This window comes from Clavelina lepadiformis, chromosome 5, assembly GCF_947623445.1.
Source record: "Clavelina lepadiformis chromosome 5, kaClaLepa1.1, whole genome shotgun sequence".
NCBI classification, from domain to species: domain Eukaryota; kingdom Metazoa; phylum Chordata; class Ascidiacea; order Aplousobranchia; family Clavelinidae; genus Clavelina; species Clavelina lepadiformis.
In genome coordinates this window covers 11,171,453-11,192,590 of record NC_135244.1, presented here as the reverse complement: position 1 = coordinate 11,192,590, position 21,138 = coordinate 11,171,453, and the positions used below count along the sequence as shown (strand labels likewise).

General features: G+C 36.5%; 1 protein-coding gene across 1 annotated transcript; it reads left to right on the top strand.

Annotated features, from left to right (window-relative positions):
- Nucleotides 1–343: 343 nt before the first annotated feature.
- On the top strand, nt 344–18,773 carry LOC143459081 (adhesion G protein-coupled receptor L3-like). The gene is made up of 22 exons (XM_076956048.1): nt 344–3,943; nt 5,356–5,572; nt 5,706–5,815; nt 9,624–9,732; nt 9,837–9,999; nt 10,242–10,441; nt 10,518–10,680; nt 10,754–11,003; nt 11,101–11,214; nt 11,322–11,449; nt 11,533–11,650; nt 11,803–11,906; nt 12,006–12,580; nt 12,779–13,042; nt 13,907–14,009; nt 14,108–14,322; nt 14,682–14,837; nt 14,971–15,142; nt 16,260–16,416; nt 16,791–17,003; nt 17,083–17,480; nt 17,589–18,773. Exons 1-22 carry the CDS (start codon nt 3,796–3,798, stop codon nt 18,588–18,590), a joined length of 5,079 nt encoding a protein of 1,692 aa, XP_076812163.1. The 5' UTR covers nt 344–3,795; the 3' UTR covers nt 18,591–18,773.
- Nucleotides 18,774–21,138: the final 2,365 nt, after the last annotated feature.

The window sequence follows — 21,138 nt, the reverse complement described above, 5'->3', positions numbered from 1 at the left end:
CCTTATACAGATTTCATTTATTCACTTATCGCTTTAGTTAAAGATAAATCGGTTAAATAATTCGAAAGCCGTGTGTTATATTTGAGTATTGAAACGACGTACGAGAACTTTTCCTTAGGGCTTAGATGAAACTATCGAAGCCATTTAAAACTTTTTCCAAAGATAAAATTATTCTACTTTTTTATATAAAAACTAAAATAATTATAAAATCTCTTGCAGTTGTATACGTATATTAGTCAAATCTCATTGAATGAGACACTTTAACGTAAACGTGATTACAACAACACCAATAGTATTCAAATTTGTCTAAAATCGCCAAGGTAATTGTTGAACTCGTTCTCGTTAGTTTAAGAGCACTTGTGGCCAAGTTACTGTTACGTTGTTGAGTACGTTAAGTAAAGCACGATCACGCGTTTACCGAAGCAGGAACTATTTCATGTTTTCAAGGATCCTTGATCCGCCTCCTTTTTAATCTGTTCAACGTTCACACAAATGCAACAACCACTAAAATTTCTAAAGAGTAGAATTTTTCAAGTCTTTGATATCACCACGTGAGAGCGACGATGATGCCATGTGTGTGTGTGTGTATGTGTGTGCGAAACATAGAGGAAACCTGCCGTAAGCACATTACCAAACTGGTAACCTTACTTTACTGTATCTTACAACGACCACTTCGCCTGAATTGAATCTAATGACGTAAATGAGAATAACTTGAAACCGACATTGTTTATGAATTAAGCAGAAAGAAAATAGCATATTTTTGAGATACCCATAACAGATGCTATTGAACGACTTTGTTTGTGCATTTTGTTATCATTTTTTAAGGCTTTTTGAGATATCTTGAACAGAAATTGTGAGTAGAAACTGACATACTTCTTGACTAAGAAATAGTTTTTAACTCCTCCGGCGGTATGTTTGCAGTGAAACCTCTCAGATGTATTGGCTTATGTTTGAATACGTGTTCCATACTAGAGAATTACGTAAGTTTAACTCGCCTACAGGTTTGGGTTGTTTTCTGAAAGGTTTCTACTGATTTTCGTTGTTGTCATCCGAACTGTATTCATTGCGGACGTCCTGAACTGCACATTCGAAATCAGGGGTGGCACTAGGCCCTAGTGACTAGGGCAAAGCTGATAGTTTCAACGTAGGCTATGTCTGACTGATTGGTTTCCGCGTTTGTCACGAAGAGAGATGATGAATTATGCGGAGCACCCCTAGTTAAGCATGAGATTTTAGTGCTCTTGGTTAATACAAAGTAAAGAAGGTGTATTTCATAGATATGGATTGTTAAATATTCAGTATTATAAGAGGTTTGGCCTATAAATATCTGCGCATAAATTTCATTAGGCAAGTAATGGTTGGTGAAACGCGCCTTACTGTACATGATAACGAAACAATCGAGTTTTACGACCGGCAGTTACTCAGTTTTTAGGGTGTTTGACTCTCAATGTTTTGCCACAAACACACACGGTGAAACTATTCGTTGCTCTGCCATGAATCACTTCGCCTTGTGTGCGTCTCGCCTACTGTGAGACTTACAAACACAGACATGCTTGGGGAGAAATTCTCTTTAAGTTGTTGAATAGAAAAGCGTTGTGGTGTGCAGAGTTTTTACGAATAAACTGCTGTGTGGCTTATAGTACATGATTTTCCGCATGACCTACAAGCGGTAATTGTCGAGCACTCCATATAAACTTTATATTATATAACTTTATTTATATTATAGGCTTTATATTATAAAGCCTATTACGGTACATCTATTAACATACATGTCAAGTAAGCTACCATTTAGTCTTTGTCACATCGATTATACTGTATTTGATTTATTTGACCTTCCATGAATAACAGAAATTTAAAAAGTGATCGTTGGATTACGATAGCCGAACCTGATAAATGAAGTTTGCTGATATTTGAGATTATCACTATCACCTTTCCCAGTCTGTGATTATTGCATCGATTTTCGTTTAGAATCACGTAATTTATGTGGCACTTCGTTGAGTAAATGAGTGAGATAAAATATTTTTATGTACAGTGTAAATATCAGAAAAAAAGATCTGTCATACAGTATATCAGTATGTTATCATGGCTTATGTTATTCAAGCACAATTTGTTTAGTTATAGTAATGTTAGCATAACATATGTACAGTGACACGCTGTAGTACTAGTATTAAGTGTACAATGTTCTCGTTTTAGCTTTCAATCGGTCACTCCTGTTATATTTTAATGTATTCCACGTTCGCCTTATGCGAATAATGGACCAAAGTGTAACTCAATTTAAGTGCGCCTGCACTGTTTCGCTTCTATGGCTGCAATAGTGCAATGTCGTTACAATTGATTGCCTGCAAGAAGAAAGGTTGGTTATCTAATACACAGCCATGTCTTTTGCAATATTTTGTCAATAAATCTTTTTTATTTGCAATTACATGCCGGACATGAACAGTGATATGCGTTTGGTGCTGATTTTCAGACCGTATTAAAATTCTGGCATTAAAAGTTAATCTTTATTTAACAGCATAAGGTAATTAACCTGATGGCAAAACATTGTGCGTGAGACTCGTAAGCAAGCATTATACAGTTTTAATTAAATAGTGTATAAAGTACATAAAGCTATAGGTTTGTACTACATAATGATTGATATGGCAATAGATTGTGATTATAACAACTTGTAACATACGCTTTAGTTATCCTTCCGGGCACGTGATTTGTTTGAATACATTTTATCATTTATAATGTAAGCGTTTAATCGATTTAATTGAATTAGTTTTAAGTTAATTTTTACTGCGTTAAATCAGGTAAAACCAACACAGCAGAAATATTTTTAAGTCACGAGGCAGATGCTGCCCAAGGCAATGAATGTGTTGTGTGTTGTCGAACTCGATGGTGGCAAGGTTAACGGCCCATTTACGACCTGCCTCTGCAATCGTAAATAATTCTACGTTCACAGTTTTTAGAAGTTACAACTTGAGTATCAGTTTCTGTAAATCTAAAATGTTCGCTGTAAAGTTTTATTTCATGTTCCAAACATGATTGCGTAACTTTAAAATGTGAAACATTTGCGATTCTTGAATACTTCGGTTGTTTTATCGGCACTACGAATTCGTTGACATCTCTAAGACATTATTTAAGATGATTGTGGTAAATATTTCGAGAAAAACACTTATTCAATTATTAGCCGGAGCAATTTTATTGATTAACACATGTGTTTATGTTAAGCTATGTTGTCGAAATATATACTACAACTTCAACATCAGTGCTATAGCTTAGGGTGTTTGGCAATATAGGTTTGACATGCTTTTTATAGGATACATTTTTGGACTTAATCAAAAGAAAACAAAGAGGAAAGTAGCGCATTTCGTTATCAGGGTCAAACAGCGTCAGTCTGTTCATTACGCTGTTGGAATACAAATACAAAATACCTCTGATGTCTGTCAAATGCGCAAGACTGAATGGCCTTCTTAGAAAGAAAAAGGCAATTTTGGCTGACAAACTGCCTCTAGGCACCGTTCCAGGCGGGCGATGGTGTGCGTCGCCGAGATTCAGCTTAGATTAGAAGGAGACTTGTCTTTAAGTTAGATCTGTGTTGTAGTCAAACTGTATTTGGGAAGGTGTGGTGTGTAAACTTGTTTTAAAAGAGTATTAGAAAGCATAGTTAAACAAAATAATTTAATGTGTTTCTGCTTAGCAGTGCGAAGCGTTAAAACCAACCTAATGACAGGGAGCAGCAAGCAAACTTAGAAATTAGTAGTGCTGTAGGACCTACTGCAGGATAGCAGCTGCAAATCGTTATTCCAACTCATGCGAGAGTATAAAATAATAAAGGAAACTGGATTTTACACGTTTGAAAGTATGGATACATCAAATAAACGCCAAAAAAGAAATTTAATCAGCGAACCAAACAAGTTCAATCGAAATTTAGTCACAGCCTTGTTGGTAATATTATTAGGTAAGATTATTGTTTATTTTTTTGGTACTGTAGTATTGTTAAACTATATTTTGAAGTGATTTTGCATTTGCAACTCAATGTGGGGATTTATTTAATTTTATGATTTCATTTCTATATGGTTTTGTAGTGTATCATAACCGTATTCATATCTCATACACTGGTACTCTAACATTAAGTTTGCCAAATTTTATTTGATAATGTTTGTGAAATCATTGTTAGTGGTGTCATCAGGATTAGTTTGATTAGTTGATAGAAAAAAATCGTTCTAAGCTATTTTTCACAGTTTCTTGTTAACCTAAGTTAAATGTCATAGCCTAAACATAAACCTAAATCTTCTTTCTAAATCTGACCTGAAATAGACCCTATATAGCTAAAATCAACTTATTGCATACCCCTTCTCCTGACCTAAACGCCTATCTTTTACAACGGTCTGTGTTCTCTACTTGCTGTGAAATAGTCACTCTCGTCCCTATAATCACACATTAAAGATGTCAAAAATGATGTAAATTATCGCAAAGCCTTACAATGTTAGCACAATAATAGAGCAGTGCATCACTTAAAAAACCCTGCTATTCATTCTTATACCTCTTGACTGATATCAGTGTTCCCCTTAACATTAGCCATTGTTTCTGTTAGCGTAACAGAACAGCATGAGTTACCGTTTAAAACGCAGTGCAACGAAAATGCAACTGTAATGTATGTCAATTCTAAATAAAACATGTTACTCTCGTTAAGATTGGGATGTTTTCGTTCTTAACTGATTAAATAACTGCAATAGATCTTGCCGTCGGTTTCACCTACGTTTGTACTCTATAAGCTACTGTGTCTCTTAAATCTGCGCTGAATTGTTGACCTTCTACGTTATTTATCTGAAGTGAGGCTTTACCAAGATTTTTATATGACTTGGCCGTTGTTGTTTTTTACGAACAGTATTATGGTATGCTCTTAAACGAAGATAAAAACTTCGCCGTCGCAAACTTAGGACGACTCAATAATATGGCACAAATCGTGATCAGCAATCAACTGAACATTCATGCCTAAATGCGGACATACTTTGGAGTAGCCCGGCTTTACACGGGTGAAAGTTAAACTTTGACAATAGTTAGTGCATTTCGTCAAAAAAGAGATTTATTTTACGAAGTAACTATGTCACCTTAACTAGGTCACGCAAACTGTTGTTAAAGATAGGCCGTTAGGTTAGAAGAAAGGCCATGGAGAAGTTAATTTTAACCATTTAAGGTTTTATTGTACTTAGAATTACATTAGCAGGTAGATTTAGGTTAAGTTTAGATTAACTTCCGAGATCGATTCTACTCAACCTGGTATGGTCGTAGGTTAGGCTTAGATTACTATGTTATAGCATTTAAGTCAGTGGCAACCTTTATTTTACTGACCTAAGTTTAACGTTACAGTTTCTCTTGGTCCTTGTGTAAGCGGGAATGAAACACTACGCGAAGAAACCGCTTGTGACCATGATGAAATCACGTTAACCTGTCTTGGAAATTACCGTATCAATGTTGATGTAGCTTCATATGGCAGAGAAGACGATCGCACTTGTGTTTCGAGAAGTAACCGCTTGACAAATATACAATGCAGTCTCCCTAATGCCAAAAAGATTGTTTCTGATAAGTATGTTTTGGTAATAGACTTTTGGAATATTGTTGAATGATGTCTCAAGTCGGAAATAAATTTTATGGTACAGTATCCCGTACTGTTAGACAACAATTGTAAATGTCATTACATTTGTACACCTGTATTTTAGCTGTGACAACCAGAGTACATGCACGTTTACGGTCGGACAAACAACATTTTCAGATCCCTGCCCTGATACCAGCAAATACTTAGTTGTCAAATGGAAATGCATTCCACACAGTGAGTTCATAGTAGTTTGCAATGCATCTATTAAAGCCTAACAAGAGCGATAGACTTGCGCGGCTGCGCCCCTCAACAAACAGTTGGAGAGGGGCAAGTCCAAAAGCAAGTTGGCCTCAAATCAAGGAGTAATTGTTAGTTTGGAGAAAGTATTTTTACCAAAATGTTCAAGGCGTTATTGTCATAAACACATGGCAAAGAAGCGCAAATTCGTTGTTAATTTTAATGGCGATCAGGGCTCTTTTTTCGTCACCATATAAAAACAATGCGACTCAGGTATTTGGATCAAGTATGAAGAGAATGTTTCCTGTCAAGTTCCGACAAGTAATAAGTATAATGAAAGTGTATAACCGGAACATTTTGCGTTAAATAAGCCTCAGCTAGCTTAACTTTCGTGTACCTCGGTTGGTGAGTGTAAATGCTAACCTACAGCTCACCAAGTTTTTGCTGTTGGCACTAGCCTAGTCCGGTACGGGGTTCTGCCATAAAGCTTGTCCAGTCCATGTATTGTCTTCTGGAACCTAAACTGAAAATTACGATTTCCTGTTACCAATCACCTACAAACAGAGACGTATTTCATCCAAAACGCGTTAATTAGCTTACCACAACTACCAAACCTTATGCAAACCTCAGTCATCAAACATGTTGTTTTTACATTGTTACGTAAAAATTGTCACCAACTTCATCAGGACATAAGAGGTCAAATTGGTGATACATTTTGTCAATTAATGCTTAGCCACTATATATTAATAAAATTCCCTTCTTCACTTTACTTCTGCTAATTATGCTTGATTTTATGTCAATTTATTTTTGGACTTGCTCTTCACTTTAACAAATACGGATTAAATATCATACATTTTTTGTTGAAATTGTTTGTTATGGTCCAATTCATTGAATAATGTTCCTATAGTTAAGTATTGTGTTTCTATCATAAGTTTCTAATTCTTTGCAGTAAATTTTCGGTACTGAGCGAAATTGTAAAACAGCCACTGCGTCTATGTTAAATTAGCATCAAGCAACAGATCTTGATGTAGGACAAATTGGTGTTCTTAAAAGGTCTGTTCATTGTTTACATTGGATTTGGCTTGTAGCTTTAACATAAGTCCTGTTCCAACGCGTTGGGTTTGTCTAAATAGTCTACTTGGCGGTATGGGCCAAGATTACGATCTGCCATTTTGCGTTTCAGACCTTATCTTTTCCCACTTTCGCGCATGCTCCCATTATTATTGTGGCAACACCTTTAGTTCACTGAACTTATTGTTGAATGGCTATTTTTATACGTTTCTACTGGATTGAAAATCAATTATGCGTAATTTTGATTGGAATTTGACTCTAGTAGACCGTTGTAACAACTAAAACATGGTTGATCTTAAGCGACTTAATGTGTGGATGAGTAACATTTGTCTGGTACAACCGCAAGGCAATATTTCACGTGGATAAGCGTGGGCAGAAACCGTGAAATTTTCTTTGTGTCCAATTGCCCATTTAGGGATGGTTTCTTAAACACAGGCCTGTGTTGTGATTTTGTGAATTTGTGTTGTGAATTTTTCTCCCCATTTATTAGTTATTACAGGCAGCGGTGCTTTAATATGGTGACCATCATATTTGTTTTGTGCATGTTGTAGTGTTTTCTACTGTATTGCAACGTTCACGCGAAAAGCAAATCAATTCCAATTCCCCTCACCGCCTATCTTTAAATATAGGTTGCGTGACCTACTTATGGTGAAACAGTCACTCTCACTACCTAGCTAGTTTTGTGTTAGTAAATGTTCATCTGCTTGGCGCCGTTCTACCTACTTGGATGACTTAAATTCTTTCATGACATCTATGAACAAAGTTCGTGTAAGCAGACACAGCCATTTTGAGCGGCGGAGATTTTTACAACACACACGCAGGGTATGCTATGCAATGGAATGGAGTAAAAATTTACCAAATCCTGCAAAATCTTCCGTTCCATACCTAAAAATATTACATTCCATATTCTGTCCACCATACTTTGTATGATACTAACACCTTTGAAAATGGAAGAAACGACGCCACTTCGAAAATGGAAGAAACCAATGCAGCCGCACTGGCCTAATTTGGCTTTACTTACCTTGTAGATTGCTAAAGTTTGTTTAATTCAGCCTTTTGTAATTCAAAAGTTCGGTTACTTAGGCACCTTTTCTTCATCTCCGAGAAATATTTTTTGTGTCTAAGTAAGCTTTTTGTCATGGACAATGTCGATGCGTGTCGGGCAAAATGAAAACTGTTGTAAGACGTGAAAATTATAATTATCCGTTAGTAAAAGAACTTAATTGACGGACGCACTTTCATAATCTGATTTTACTTGTGTGAATCTGCGTTCAAGTTTGCCCTTAAAAGAAAATAAGGATAAAAAACCCAAGTAGCAATAAAGGAATCAACAGAAAATGTGCAATAATACAATAAGCCAACCATAAATCTAACTTCAATTAAACCCTAAATAATAATCGACGTTTTGCATCTCCCTTCTCCTAACCATGGGGCCGGGTACCTTTTCGGCTAAAGGAGCCATGAAAGCTACATATTTTTAATTGTATTTCCGTGAGAGCCATATAATATTTTTCAGCACTTAATGCAACTAAACGTGTGCATTTTTAAGCAAAACTAACAATTTTAGACAAGGGTAAATGTCTGAATTTACTGATTGATTGTTACGTTATGGAAAATTACAGAAAAAGTTTTATTCCTAACAATCGTACTAAGAAATGCCAGATGCCGTCATCAGAAGAGCCGCATCTGGCTTGCGAACCATAGGTTCCCGATCTCTGTCCTAACTCCACCGCCTGTCTTGATGGGCTGCGTGACCACTGTGTCACACTGTTTTTAATAATATGTAATGACTAATGACTAAGCAGATCTTGCCAAAATTATATTGCTAATTTGGTCTCCTGGTATGACCAAATTATGACGTCACGATGTTCTTCGTGATTAGGGTTTGTATTAGATATGGCAGTAGTGCTAAGCTAGCTAAAGCGTTTTGGAAGGAATGCGTCTCCTTACTATAGGTAGGTTATTTTCATCATAAAAATGTCATAGATGACAGTACATAAATCGGTCAAGCAGTCTTGCTTTTACCGCAGTTACCGGTATAGCGGTACCGTATCAGGCTGGATCCAGTAGCCAAGACTGCACTGTTCTGTAGGTTGAGATTTACATTAACCGGTCCAAATACACCAACAGTAAGCTAGTTTAGGCTTATTTAACAGAAAATGTTTCGGTTATGCACTTCAGTATGCTTTAATTACATCTATTATATACTATTCACTTGTCGGCCACACGAAATATTTTATTCACACTTGATCCAAATACCTGACTCATCCCCATGGTTTTTTTCTTATGACATAATAAGAGCCGCGATAATTAAACGACGAATTTGCGTGGTTTTGTCACTTATTTACGGCAATAAATGCTTAACTGCTACATATTAGTACAAACCTTTTTTCCAGTATGTTTAATGACAACTACTCTTTGATTTAAGGCCAACTTGTTTTTGGACTTGCCCCTCACTTCAATTTATTCTTTTTCTAGGTATATTTGAAAACTAAGATATCAGAGTTATCATTGGCTGCATGGAAATGTTTATGGTGTCGTTTGAGAAAAGTTTATGTAAATGTTGTCTTCCTGTTGAATTACGTTAGAAGGCTGTTTACAATACAATACCTATAAGTAGTTAACCCATCGCTTTATTCAAATGGTGTCACACCATACAAAGGATACAGAAAAGTCTGTTCTCCTGGCCTTACCTCAAGTTCATGTTTCTTACAAGTAATGCTACATTTTGCAGTTGTTGTCTGCCCAGGAACCTTTGAAAGTGTCTGTTCTCCGAAAAGATTTGAAACAAACCTGGCTGAAAATGCTGCTTGGGTGAGAGACCCTTTCCAACAGTCCTCCAAGTCAGTAAAAAGTAGTGATAGCTAAACCGATAATTTGAAACATTGTTTAAACGTGGGAAATTATACTTGCATTGCTTCACACCGTTTTTACATCACACTTTTAGAATTTATTATATGGGTTGGTCGAAATACGAAACTTCACAGCTTAGTGAGTATAATTCGGAACAAACATTGAAGAGGAACATAGTGGATGATTTTCATCATCTTCCTCATCGTGTTGATGGAACTGGTTTTGTCATTTATGAAAATAGTATTTACTATAACAAGGTGATAAGCATGTTTGAATTCCTACTAAGTTTACGTACCGTAAATTTTGTAATTTGTATCCTTCTGAGATAAATTCTGGTGTAATAATGCCCACAAAAGTTCACATTCACTAAATCTTTAATAACATACTGTAACTCTTGCTGCATAGCTGCCAAAGTATCAAAAAGAGGATTTGATTACATGCAAATTTAGAAACACCTTGTAACATGAAATCGAGAAAACTCACTGAAAATGATTTACAGGAAAGTACACGTACTGTTGTTCGCTTTGACCTTGGCACTGGAAAGGTCGAAAAACAAGAAGATTTACCTAACGCAAATTATCATGGGACGTCTCCATACGCTGTGTCAATGGCTACTGACATTGACCTGGCTATCGACGAACATGGGCTGTGGGCGATTTATGCAACTGAAGAAAATAAAGGCAACATAGTTATCAGCAGGTTTTTAATGTTCTGCTGTGAAACTTAAATGTAGTCATAGCCAATTGTTTTAACCCATTACTGTTTTACGTAATAGAATGAACCCGAAATCGTTACGAATAATCGACACATGGAAAACTGAATATGAAAAACTTTCGGCCTTGAATGCCTTCATGGTTTGCGGGGTTCTGTATGTTGTTAGCTTTGAATCTCTTCAAATTGAATACATGTTCAACACTACTTCAAAATTGTCTAGAAAGGTCTGTCTTGTTATCGGGTTGGCGTCGTACGCAGTCATGATGTCATTATATGCAGATATTGTAATTTTTACAGATAAGGATCGATATACCAGGATTAACTGAAACTGCATCGTCTATCCAGTATAATCGACGAGATCAAACTTTATATGCCTGGGACGACCAGATAGCTATGTCTTACAAAATTAACTTTGCTATTGATACCGAAACCGCAAATTTTCCAACAACTACGACTACCAACATAGCAACGTCTTCATATCAAGCTGAGATAACAAGTTCTTCTACCCCTGTAGTGTCAAGTACTACAACTACCAAACCCCTACTTGGTAATTACAGAACTCTGACTTACTGGTCGCAGAAAAAAGGTGTTTTTGATAATTAATTGATACTATAGGTGGTTTATTGTGTAACGTATTTTGATAGTAACTCAAGGTTCACCATCCTCACACTTCCCAGTTTATTGCGTTGGCAAAACAGCACTTGGATTACAATGGCCCAGTAAGACATATGGGCAGATGGCCAAACTCCGTTGTCCAGGTAAATGCAAATTTAATTAAAATTTTAATTTGCTTTGTTTTGGGTTGTTGTACATCGCTTTGAAGGACTGTTACCCACTAGGTTAAAGTTACTGATCCATATTCCAGGTCACGGTGGTTCTGTACGGCAGGCGATTTGGATGTGTGGTGGCAACGAAACTCATCCAAGTTGGTCAACTCCTGAACCGGATTTAACGTTATGTGTTTCTAGATGGCTTAGAGATCTAGAAGAAGAGGTGAATATGTGTCAGAATACAATTTCTGGTTAATCTAATCCCTTGCAATCAAATTCCAATCTAATATTTTGCTTTTATTGCAGTTAAACGTTGCTGTTAAGACGCCCTCTCTGGTATGTGAACAATTATTGGTCAAATTGAGAAACAAGGAGAATGCTGTTACAAGCTGGGATGTTACAGTTGTAGTCAGGCTGCTTCGACGTAAGTTTAATTTAAAAGTAAACGCGTAACGCAATCATGGTGAAATCAATTACCAATGAAAGAACCACGTTTAAACTTGAGTTCCGAAACTTTGAGGCTAAGTCTTTGTTATAGGTATTTAGAAATTTGATTTCGAGTTTGTGAAATTACAGGATTGCTCTCTACACTAACAGTTCATTCTGTTTTAAAATGCGCAAACGAGCTCCTTAGCAATGATTACGCTGACTTGTGGAATGGGCTTGCTAAGAGCATTCAGGTGACCATTTTCTTACTTGCTATGTAGCTATTTTCTTGCTGTTCGGGTAGGTAAGGTAATCTTCTATCATTGTTGTCATAATGCTAATATACATTTCAGCGGGAAACTGCCATAGACTTTACTTCTGTCGTAGAAGATTCCGCAGTTCTTTTAGCAAAAGATATGGTGCATGATGAAAGTGTCGGTTTAGTTGACGTACATCCTACAACATCGCCACTTCCCTCCCCTAATGGAAACGACCTGACATGGTCGGAAGAGTTCGCTACTTTGAACATTCGTGTCCTGTCTAAACTGGTTGACAAAAAAACCACCTCAACCAATGTTTCTCCTTCGCCGATAAGATTGGATGCTGGCGAAAGTGCCAGCGCCATTATTGACTTTCAGTCAGTGGCAGAAGCGCTAAGCGCAGAAGATGAAGAGAGGATAGCTATTATTCAAATGTCCTTCAGAAATTTAGGGAATTATATTGAAGACAAATTTGGTATCGGTTCCGCTGATTATCCTGTCAATTCCGATGTGGTATCGCTAATGGTAAAAAATTTGGGTAAAACGGTCGGTCAAATCAAATCTCGGTCACACTCAGTTCATTTGAAGCAACCTGTTCTACTTTATGTGCGACATATCAGCAACAGTTACCGAAATCACGTCTGCGCTTTCTGGAATGAGATAACTGGGTAAGAAGCGACTAGCATTTGCACTTCGAAGTATTAAACTATGATAAATTGACATCTAACGCAATTCCTTGTGTACACAATTTTTTTCAGTTTCTTTCTTCGTGAAGAAAAACGCTGGTAGTGATGCGTCACTAGTTCAGCAATGTCTTAAACAAAGTTTAGGAAACGATAGTAACTTTAGTTCAATTTTTCATATAGTGAAACCGATGGCAAATGGTGGAGGTCGGGATGTAAACGTATTTTTGGAAATTCAACACACAGCACGTGCAGTTGCGATCACCTAACTAACTTTGTCGTGCTTTCGTCAAACAATCCTTTTCCTCTATTGGGTACACTAGAGTCCGGTCAAGATTCATCAAATAACCGTTCAAATGCATTCACCAAAGTGAATGTTGCACGAGGCGGCATGGTCATATCTACCCTTGCTTTGATGGTTGCTTTTGTGCTTCTTCTGTGGTACAGGTAACGCTTTTGACATAACGTAAACTTCAGCTTTCAAACAACAATTTATCACTAAAAGTGAGGAGCAAGTCCAAAAACAAGTTGTCTTTAAATAAGAATAGTTGACAGTATACATACTGGTGAAAAGGTTTTTACTAATATGTAGTGGTTAAGGCCGTTAAGCAGTTATTGCCAAAATTGTATTGCAAATTTAGCCACCTGTAAGGACTAATAGGATGTCATTATGAAGTCACAATGCTAATAACAATATTATCCGGTGAGTGTATTGGGTATGGTCTGCTAACTAACACGTTTTTGATGGAATATATCTCTGTAGGAAGGTTTAGGTGATTAATAGCAGGTAATGTGTATTTTCAGCATAGGAATGTCGCGGATGATAGTACTTAAACTTGTAAAGCATTCTTTTTTACAACAGGCACCGGGCTTAGCTAGTAATAGAATCAACAGCCAAGACTAAATTGCACTATACGTTAGCATTTACATTTATCACTACAAATGCACCTACGTTAAGCTAGTTTAACGTATTTAACGCAAAATGTTACTGTTATGTCCTAAAGTACGCTTATTTATACCTATTACTCTTTACTTATCTGTCACAGGAAACATTCTAGTCTAGTCATACTTCATCCAAATACCTGAGTTATCCGTATTGTTTCTTTTATTGTGACGTAATACGAACCACCATCAGAGTCATAAGTAAACGATGAATTTTCTTTCTTTGCAGCTTATTTCAAAAACTGCTTAACCATTACATATTAGTACCAATTCTTTCACCAATATATTTACTTACAATCACTCTTTCATTTAAGGCCAATTTGTTTTTTGGACTTGCCCCTCACTTTTAGTTTCGATTATATTTTTCAGCAATGCACTAGATTTAAACACTATACATAAGAACATTGCTCTGTCGCTCATTCTATCCGAGATTGTGTTTCTGATTGGAATTCATCAAACCGAAAACCCAATGGTAAGAAGTTATAAAAATGCAAAAAGGCTTGAGCTTTATAGATAAAGTTATTTAATCCATACGAAAACGTTCCAACTTGCATATATATTTAATTCTAGCTGTGCAGAACTGTGGCTGCGGTACTGCACTATGGTGTACTTGGTACCTTTACATGGTCTTCGCTTGAATCGTATCACCATCTTGTAGTGTTTGCTGATCCACAAGAACGTAATAACCGATGGAAATGGTATTATGTTCTGGGATATGGATTGCCTTTTGTGGTCGTCATAATAAGCACGGCAGTGGATTACTTCGGTTACAACAATAGTTCTGTGTGAGTAGGCCTCCACGTTACTCTTTATGCCGATTGATAATACTTTCGTGCTCGTGTTGCTGGTTGGTATGGGAATATTTATCCTCGGACTGGGAAAAGTCTGCGCAACACCGCACGAGCCACCGTTACCGTGGCTGCCTGTGTAAATGGAATCCGACGGATATGTTTTTATGGTCTTGCACGGAATTCGGAATTGTTCACCAGCAGAGCAAACGTTATTTTAACTGTTATTAGCGTTATTAGCATTGGAACGGCGGTGCAGCACGGTTGGTGTAATTGCGAGTTCGATGCTTTCAGGTCATAAATGTTTCACTATCAATCCAACCCGTAGTATTTGATCACAATCCATTTTTTTGTAGGTGCTGGTTAAAAACTGATGGAAAATTTATTTGGAGCTTCATTGCACCCGCTTGTTTGGCGATTTGCTTGTGTGTGGTGTTTCTAACGTTGGTCTTATGTAAACTCCATCGACATACTACCAGACACACAGAAAGTGATCAAATAGGCATCATCAGGTTTGTATGGTTTGCCTAAAACAAAATCTGCATTTAACCACCGATTACTGCTTACAGACCATGAGAAATCAAACGAAAGTGGAATACAATTTAAACAGGGATTCAGCATAGAATATTTTACATTTTGTTTCAGAACTAATGTGGCACGAACTTGTCTGCTGATGTTTTTGTTATGTGCTATGTGGAGTTGCGGTTTCATGTGGTTAAGTGGATATCAGTCTCATCTCACTGTTTGGTTCTTTGCAGTTCTATGTGCTGTGCATGGAATAACTTGCTTCTTGTTTTATTGCGTATTTCCACCCGAGGTAAATGATTGTTTTGGCTACATGATGTACAGTATATCCGCCCTGCCCAACATTTTGCATGTTGAAGATAACATTTTTTTCGAATCTCACAACAGGCCGCAAGGTTTCCTCCGTTATAATTACAAAACTTTAACGTAAGAAACATGGTTTACGGTCTCTGGTGCAAAGAGTGCTCTGCCATTAGGAGTGTTATTAAACACATTTCAAATACATTACATTATTCCATTGCTTAATTGAGATAATTACCACAGGCAAAGAAATTAACGTTTGTGTGCGTTGTTTTGTATATTAGCACCGTTATTCAAGAAATAACGTATATTGAGGAAAACTTTACGATACTGTATTGCCTCGATTGTAAGATAAATTTAGTTGCCCTTAAATACGTCATTGAATACGAGGGAAAGATTATAATTGCGAATCTCATCGCGAGTCTGCTTTTGTCAAAATGTGTGCCGTTGAGTTGGTTATTAAACTCATTACGATTAAACATTGATTAAAACATTGAATGATTTCAGCGATAGTTTCACACTATAAAACTGACGCTAAAGTTGTGTAATTTTAAGTCATCCTCGAATACAAATCACACAAATTGTCAAAATAAATGTAATTATATTTTGAGCAATACCATACTTCGACAGTGATACAAAGAGCAAGTGATTGATTTGTGAACTGATGTTTACTTAAAAGGATGTCGCTACAGACAAAAACCGATGCAGATTTACTGCAGGATAAAACGAGTAAAGGCGTCATGAAACGTTCGACAACAAAATAACTATTACCCGAAAGTTATGTTTAGGTTACATATTGTACTTACTATATGCACAGGTTTTGTCAATTGGAACGGTTAAGACATTTGTGGTAACACATTCTGCTTCCTGTCGATGAATTTTTATGTTACATAACTTAAAAGCAAATACATTTTCTTTGCGATCTAGCAGAGGATTTCCTACTGTTATTTATTAAACGAAAGTTTTATTTGGACACAGCTACAAACAAATTGAAACTTTCATCAGCACGGTTGGGTTGTGGTAGGCTATGGCTTATCGCTATCAAAAATTACAGAAAGGATCTAAGATATATTTCCTGATATGAATTAATAATTTGTTGCATATTTTAGGTGCGCTCAGGCCTGGTCTGCTTCAAACATCATTTTAAACGGAACAGCAGTGCTGCTGCAGTGCAACAAGCACACAATTCCATAAACTCGCGAGTTCGGCTTGTCCCAGGGAATACTAGAAGCGATGGAACAATTTTTTCCAACTACCATTATGCTGGTAATTTTGGTTCTGGTCTAGATAAAGGCACAATATATGGAGTTGCATACTCTAATAGTATACGCGGGATCCAAAACGTTGAAACCTCCCTGGAATATCTGTTTTACTTCAAAGCTATATTGCACCACATGGAGATTTATATTGTATCAGCAAATGAAGTAGTTAATTTTTATTCTAGTCGGTTGCATTTTTACATGAACGACTAAAACAATATTGTATTACTTTTGACCAGTATTTGCAAGTTAAATTGTTTGACTTGCTTTTCACCGTAAGTGCTATTAATTGTTACATTAGGTACAGTATACAGATCTTTCTTAATAACGTATCAAGTGGTACTTTCTGGATTTCTGAATAGTTGTATCACTTTTTTAAAGGCCATTTGGAATCATTGACTACTTTGCTGCCCGTTTCCACTGCTCATAGATCCTCTCGAGTGAAACCTGTACTTGCAATAGAGGATGTTGAAGATGCTCCACTGACTTCTACGTCAATTGCTGCTACATCATCTCATTATATGCTTTCTGACACCAGAGGTAGCCAAGACCCAGCTTCCTGTACTGCATCTTTATGTTCAGGAGATAATACAAGTAAGTACATCTATGCCACATGGTTTATACTTACTTACCGATGGGGTTAATTAATTCGCCCATCATGGGATGTACGTAGATCCAAAGCTTCCCTGCCCGGTTCATCTTTTACAACAACCTTATTCGAGTTGGAACAAATATGTACACACGTCCAGTCAGTGTCCTGGACATGGAACCAACTCCTCCACCTTAAGTAATGCAAGGCTGACTGGATGTTCTACATGTAACAGTGCTGGACAACATCACTATGAAAAACCTAACTCTGTTTGTAATTGCACCATTTCAAATTCAACACGTTATGATCACCTTCACGAAGATGTTCTTAATCGCCATATTTCAAAGACAAAGTGTTGGAAGCTTAACTCATCCGAAAATACCCTTCGAAGTTCTCATAGTACCAACCCTCATCATTATGAAACTTTGGGTCCTTTTGATAACATCACGGAATCGTCAAATAATGAGTGCTTATGTACGCAGGTGAACAGTAAGACTTCTGTCCATTTTTAAGGCTGTTATTTGAATAAGTATTAATTTTTAAGGTCACTGTTTGCTATTAATGTGAGTCCTTTGCGTTTGATGTTGCAGGCATACCCATCTGCGATGGTATATCGTCATTGTTATGAAGATGTTGAACCACACACTGTTTGCATCGAACATGTTGACAGTATACACGAAGCTAGTGAGCTGAGTGAAAAACACCCTGCAAATCTGCCTCGTTCACTTAACTCTGGCACTGCACGAAGCAACCAATCGTATCAGTTTCGATGCTGCGGTATGCCTCTTGCAGGTCCTTCCTCGGGTTTTGTTGAATCTACTCAATATGATTGCTCTCGTTTTTCGAGTCGAAATGGTCGCAGCTCAGATCCTTTGTCTACCGACCAAGGGTATGACACTGACTCGCAGCAACTCGCACAAATCCAAAGAAGACTTCCTCATAATGACAATGATTGCTTGCTGCGTCACCATCCCTCCGTTTCTGCAGCACGCTCATGTGTTCATTCTGATTTGGACCAACAAGAAAAAACTATCAGTCCAGGTGAAATGGAACGTTCTACTGTTAAACGTTCGTATAGAAATTCGTCACAATTCTCAACAAAACATCGAAATCACGAGTCGGACTGTGAGTCGGAAAATGATCTAGAAGTGGAATTTATCAATTCTACAACGCCAAGTTCTCACATTGATGACGCCTTAGTGAAGAATGCCGTACAATCAAATCAGAATCTTCACCATTGCTGCAATACCACAGAGCTTAACGATTCAAACCAGAATTTAATAGACACAACGCAAAGCGGTAGGGTCAGCGCTTCTAAAAGTGTAACAAGCTTGTCTAGTGTTGATCCAAAGTATGCCCTACCATCCTGCAGTGCCAAGGAAACAAAAGTCGACTCGAAAGAGATTCTTGCTCACGATCGTGAGCAGCTTGACACCCGAGATAGTATTGTTTCGGCAGAATTTGTTTCCGAAAGAAAACCATATGATAGCCAACAGAGCAACTGTTATACACTGCCAGGAACAGCTGAGGCTGGTACTAAAGCTCGCATCGACTTACGCACTGGTGGAATAAGTATGATAACAAATCTTTAAATGTTACCCGTATTTTTTTAAATGTTTTTTGTTTTTATCTACTGTTTTTACTCAATATAAGGTTGAAAGCTTAGTGTGTATGTGAGCCACACGTTGCTAGAAAAGCGATACCATCTTCGTATTTGTATCAAAACTGTGAGTTTTTGCATAGTTTCGATGTTGAAAATAAAGCTTTGATTTAAATTGCTATTAATTACAAGAAGACAGGAGTAGTATGTGAAACGGGGGTACCAGGACAGTTTGGTCACATGACTTATATGGTCAAACGAGTTCATTAGGTCTGCTGTATGAGCAAAAAGAGAATCACATGACTTTAGGGGTCATATGACGTTACGATAAAAAATGTTAGGAATATCTTCAATAATAATTTTTAAACTTTAAGAACTAGGATAGTTTAGAATTTTGAGGTCAATAAATTTCTAACAGTTAATTAAGAAATTATGGTTCTAAACTTTCTGACCAAAATCAACATCACTATCAAAATTAACAAAATCGTGATTAATTATTCGTTGATATAGAGTAGACCTTTGATCACATGGTCAATAATATTATCATGTGTTTCTAAAATATATAATTTATGTCTAGGTTCAAAATATATTTTTACTTCATCATCATCACCAATGTATTTTTCATACATTTCGCAAGAACCTGGAAAAAATATTTTAGATTGGTTAAAAAGAATAAATCTTTCATAATCAAATTCTTGAAAATGACATTGTATAGCAGTGCTTCTTAACCTTTTTTTGCGGCGACCCAAATATTAAATGTAAATTAATAGCGATGCTGAGGCGACCCAATTTTTTTACCCAAAAATTGAGTATTTGCAAATATTTAGCCTTGACTCAAAAGTAGCTAATCTAAAGTTTCACAGCAAATAATCATCACCATGCTTCACCTGTGTTTCCGCAACAATGCAGTATGACATCAGCAAACAGTCAATATGCAATGAATAGAGTAAGGTACTCAGTTATTGAACGGTTTTGTGGACTAGTTTAATTGGCGACCCAAACCAACCAAATGGCGACCCACTTTTGGGTCGCGACCCAGGGGTTGAAAAGCACTGTTGTATAGTAACATCAAAATTTTCAATTTCAGAATCATCATATTGATTATTATCTGCATATATTGGAGTTAAATATGTTTCACCATCTGAAGCACTTTTGTCAAAAGCATTATTATAAACATTTTCTGAACATAAATCATATATAAAAATCTCCTGTTCTTCAGTTAAATTCTTTCATCTAATCCTATTATTAACATTGAAAAGAAGTGTATAGTCAAAAAGTGTTACATATTCTGGGAATTTTTCTTTTGATTTTATCTAAAACTTCCTTTTCTCGAGTACGCAGTGTATGAACACGCTCAAAATGTATGGAAAACGTTTCATTTAATATCTATGGGGGAATATCATAACTTGTATCATCAGGTGTTTTGTTATTAACAGATGCATTTGAAAAATTTAGAAAAAATTTTATTCAATATTATGAGTTCGACCGTTGTCATTATTTTACACCTGGTTTATCATGGGATGCAATGCTTAAAATAACTGAAATCAATTAGTATTAATGTCTGATATTAACCAATATTATTTCATAGAAAAAGGTATGAGAGGTGGAATACGCTGGTTAGTGTATACCACAATTATTTGCAATCTGACTCTTAAGAACATTTAGAAGGTTGCAAATTCTGTCTAGAAATTTCCTAAACTTCAGTTGAATAGATTAAATACATAGAATCTGGTTAATTTTATTTTGAATGCTTCTCATTGTTACTTCAGACATACACGAGAAATTACAGCAATATTTCTGTTCATAGAAAAAGGATTTTAAGAATCCTAATTGCCATCAAAGCGCATCTATCATCTCTCGTTCACGATCACATAAGGAGATTATCTCAGAGCAGTTATGAGCTACTTCCTTCTCGATCACACATACTTCTTTATCACCAAACACTCTCTCTCTCTCTTAAACTATAACATGCATCGGTACATACATACTATGGGGATGGCGATGTTGATTGTTTTAGGTTGGCCTAAAGCCAAAAGCTTTAGTCTTTCTTTTAGAACTGTTTAACTATTTTTATCTTTGACTCCGTCACATATGCTATCTCTGATTGTTTCTTTAAATCAGCACAACATTGATAAAGTCTAAATTGTTATATTGTTCAAAATATAGTCGTAGTCACATCAGAAACAATTAACTTCTGGAACGTTTAATCATGCAAAACACGAACACAAAACCTCGAAATCATATAAAAAATGTCACTAGAAATCAACCGTTGAACAATTCAATCAATGTAATGATACAGAAATGCCACAATCTTTATGAACTCGAAAATTTTCGTTTTAATGGCTTTCGTTTGTGGGTAGTGGTGTAACTACTTTCTCTCTTCAAGTTCCAGCAGTAATCTGCCGTCATGTGGCAGTCCCATCGGCCCTGGTAGCGCTCTTCCATAACTCTAATATCTTGGTGAAAGCGCTCACTTTGTTCTTCTGACTGACTGACGTCCCCAAGGTTTTTAGGAAAGTAATTTAAATGATTTTTCAGAA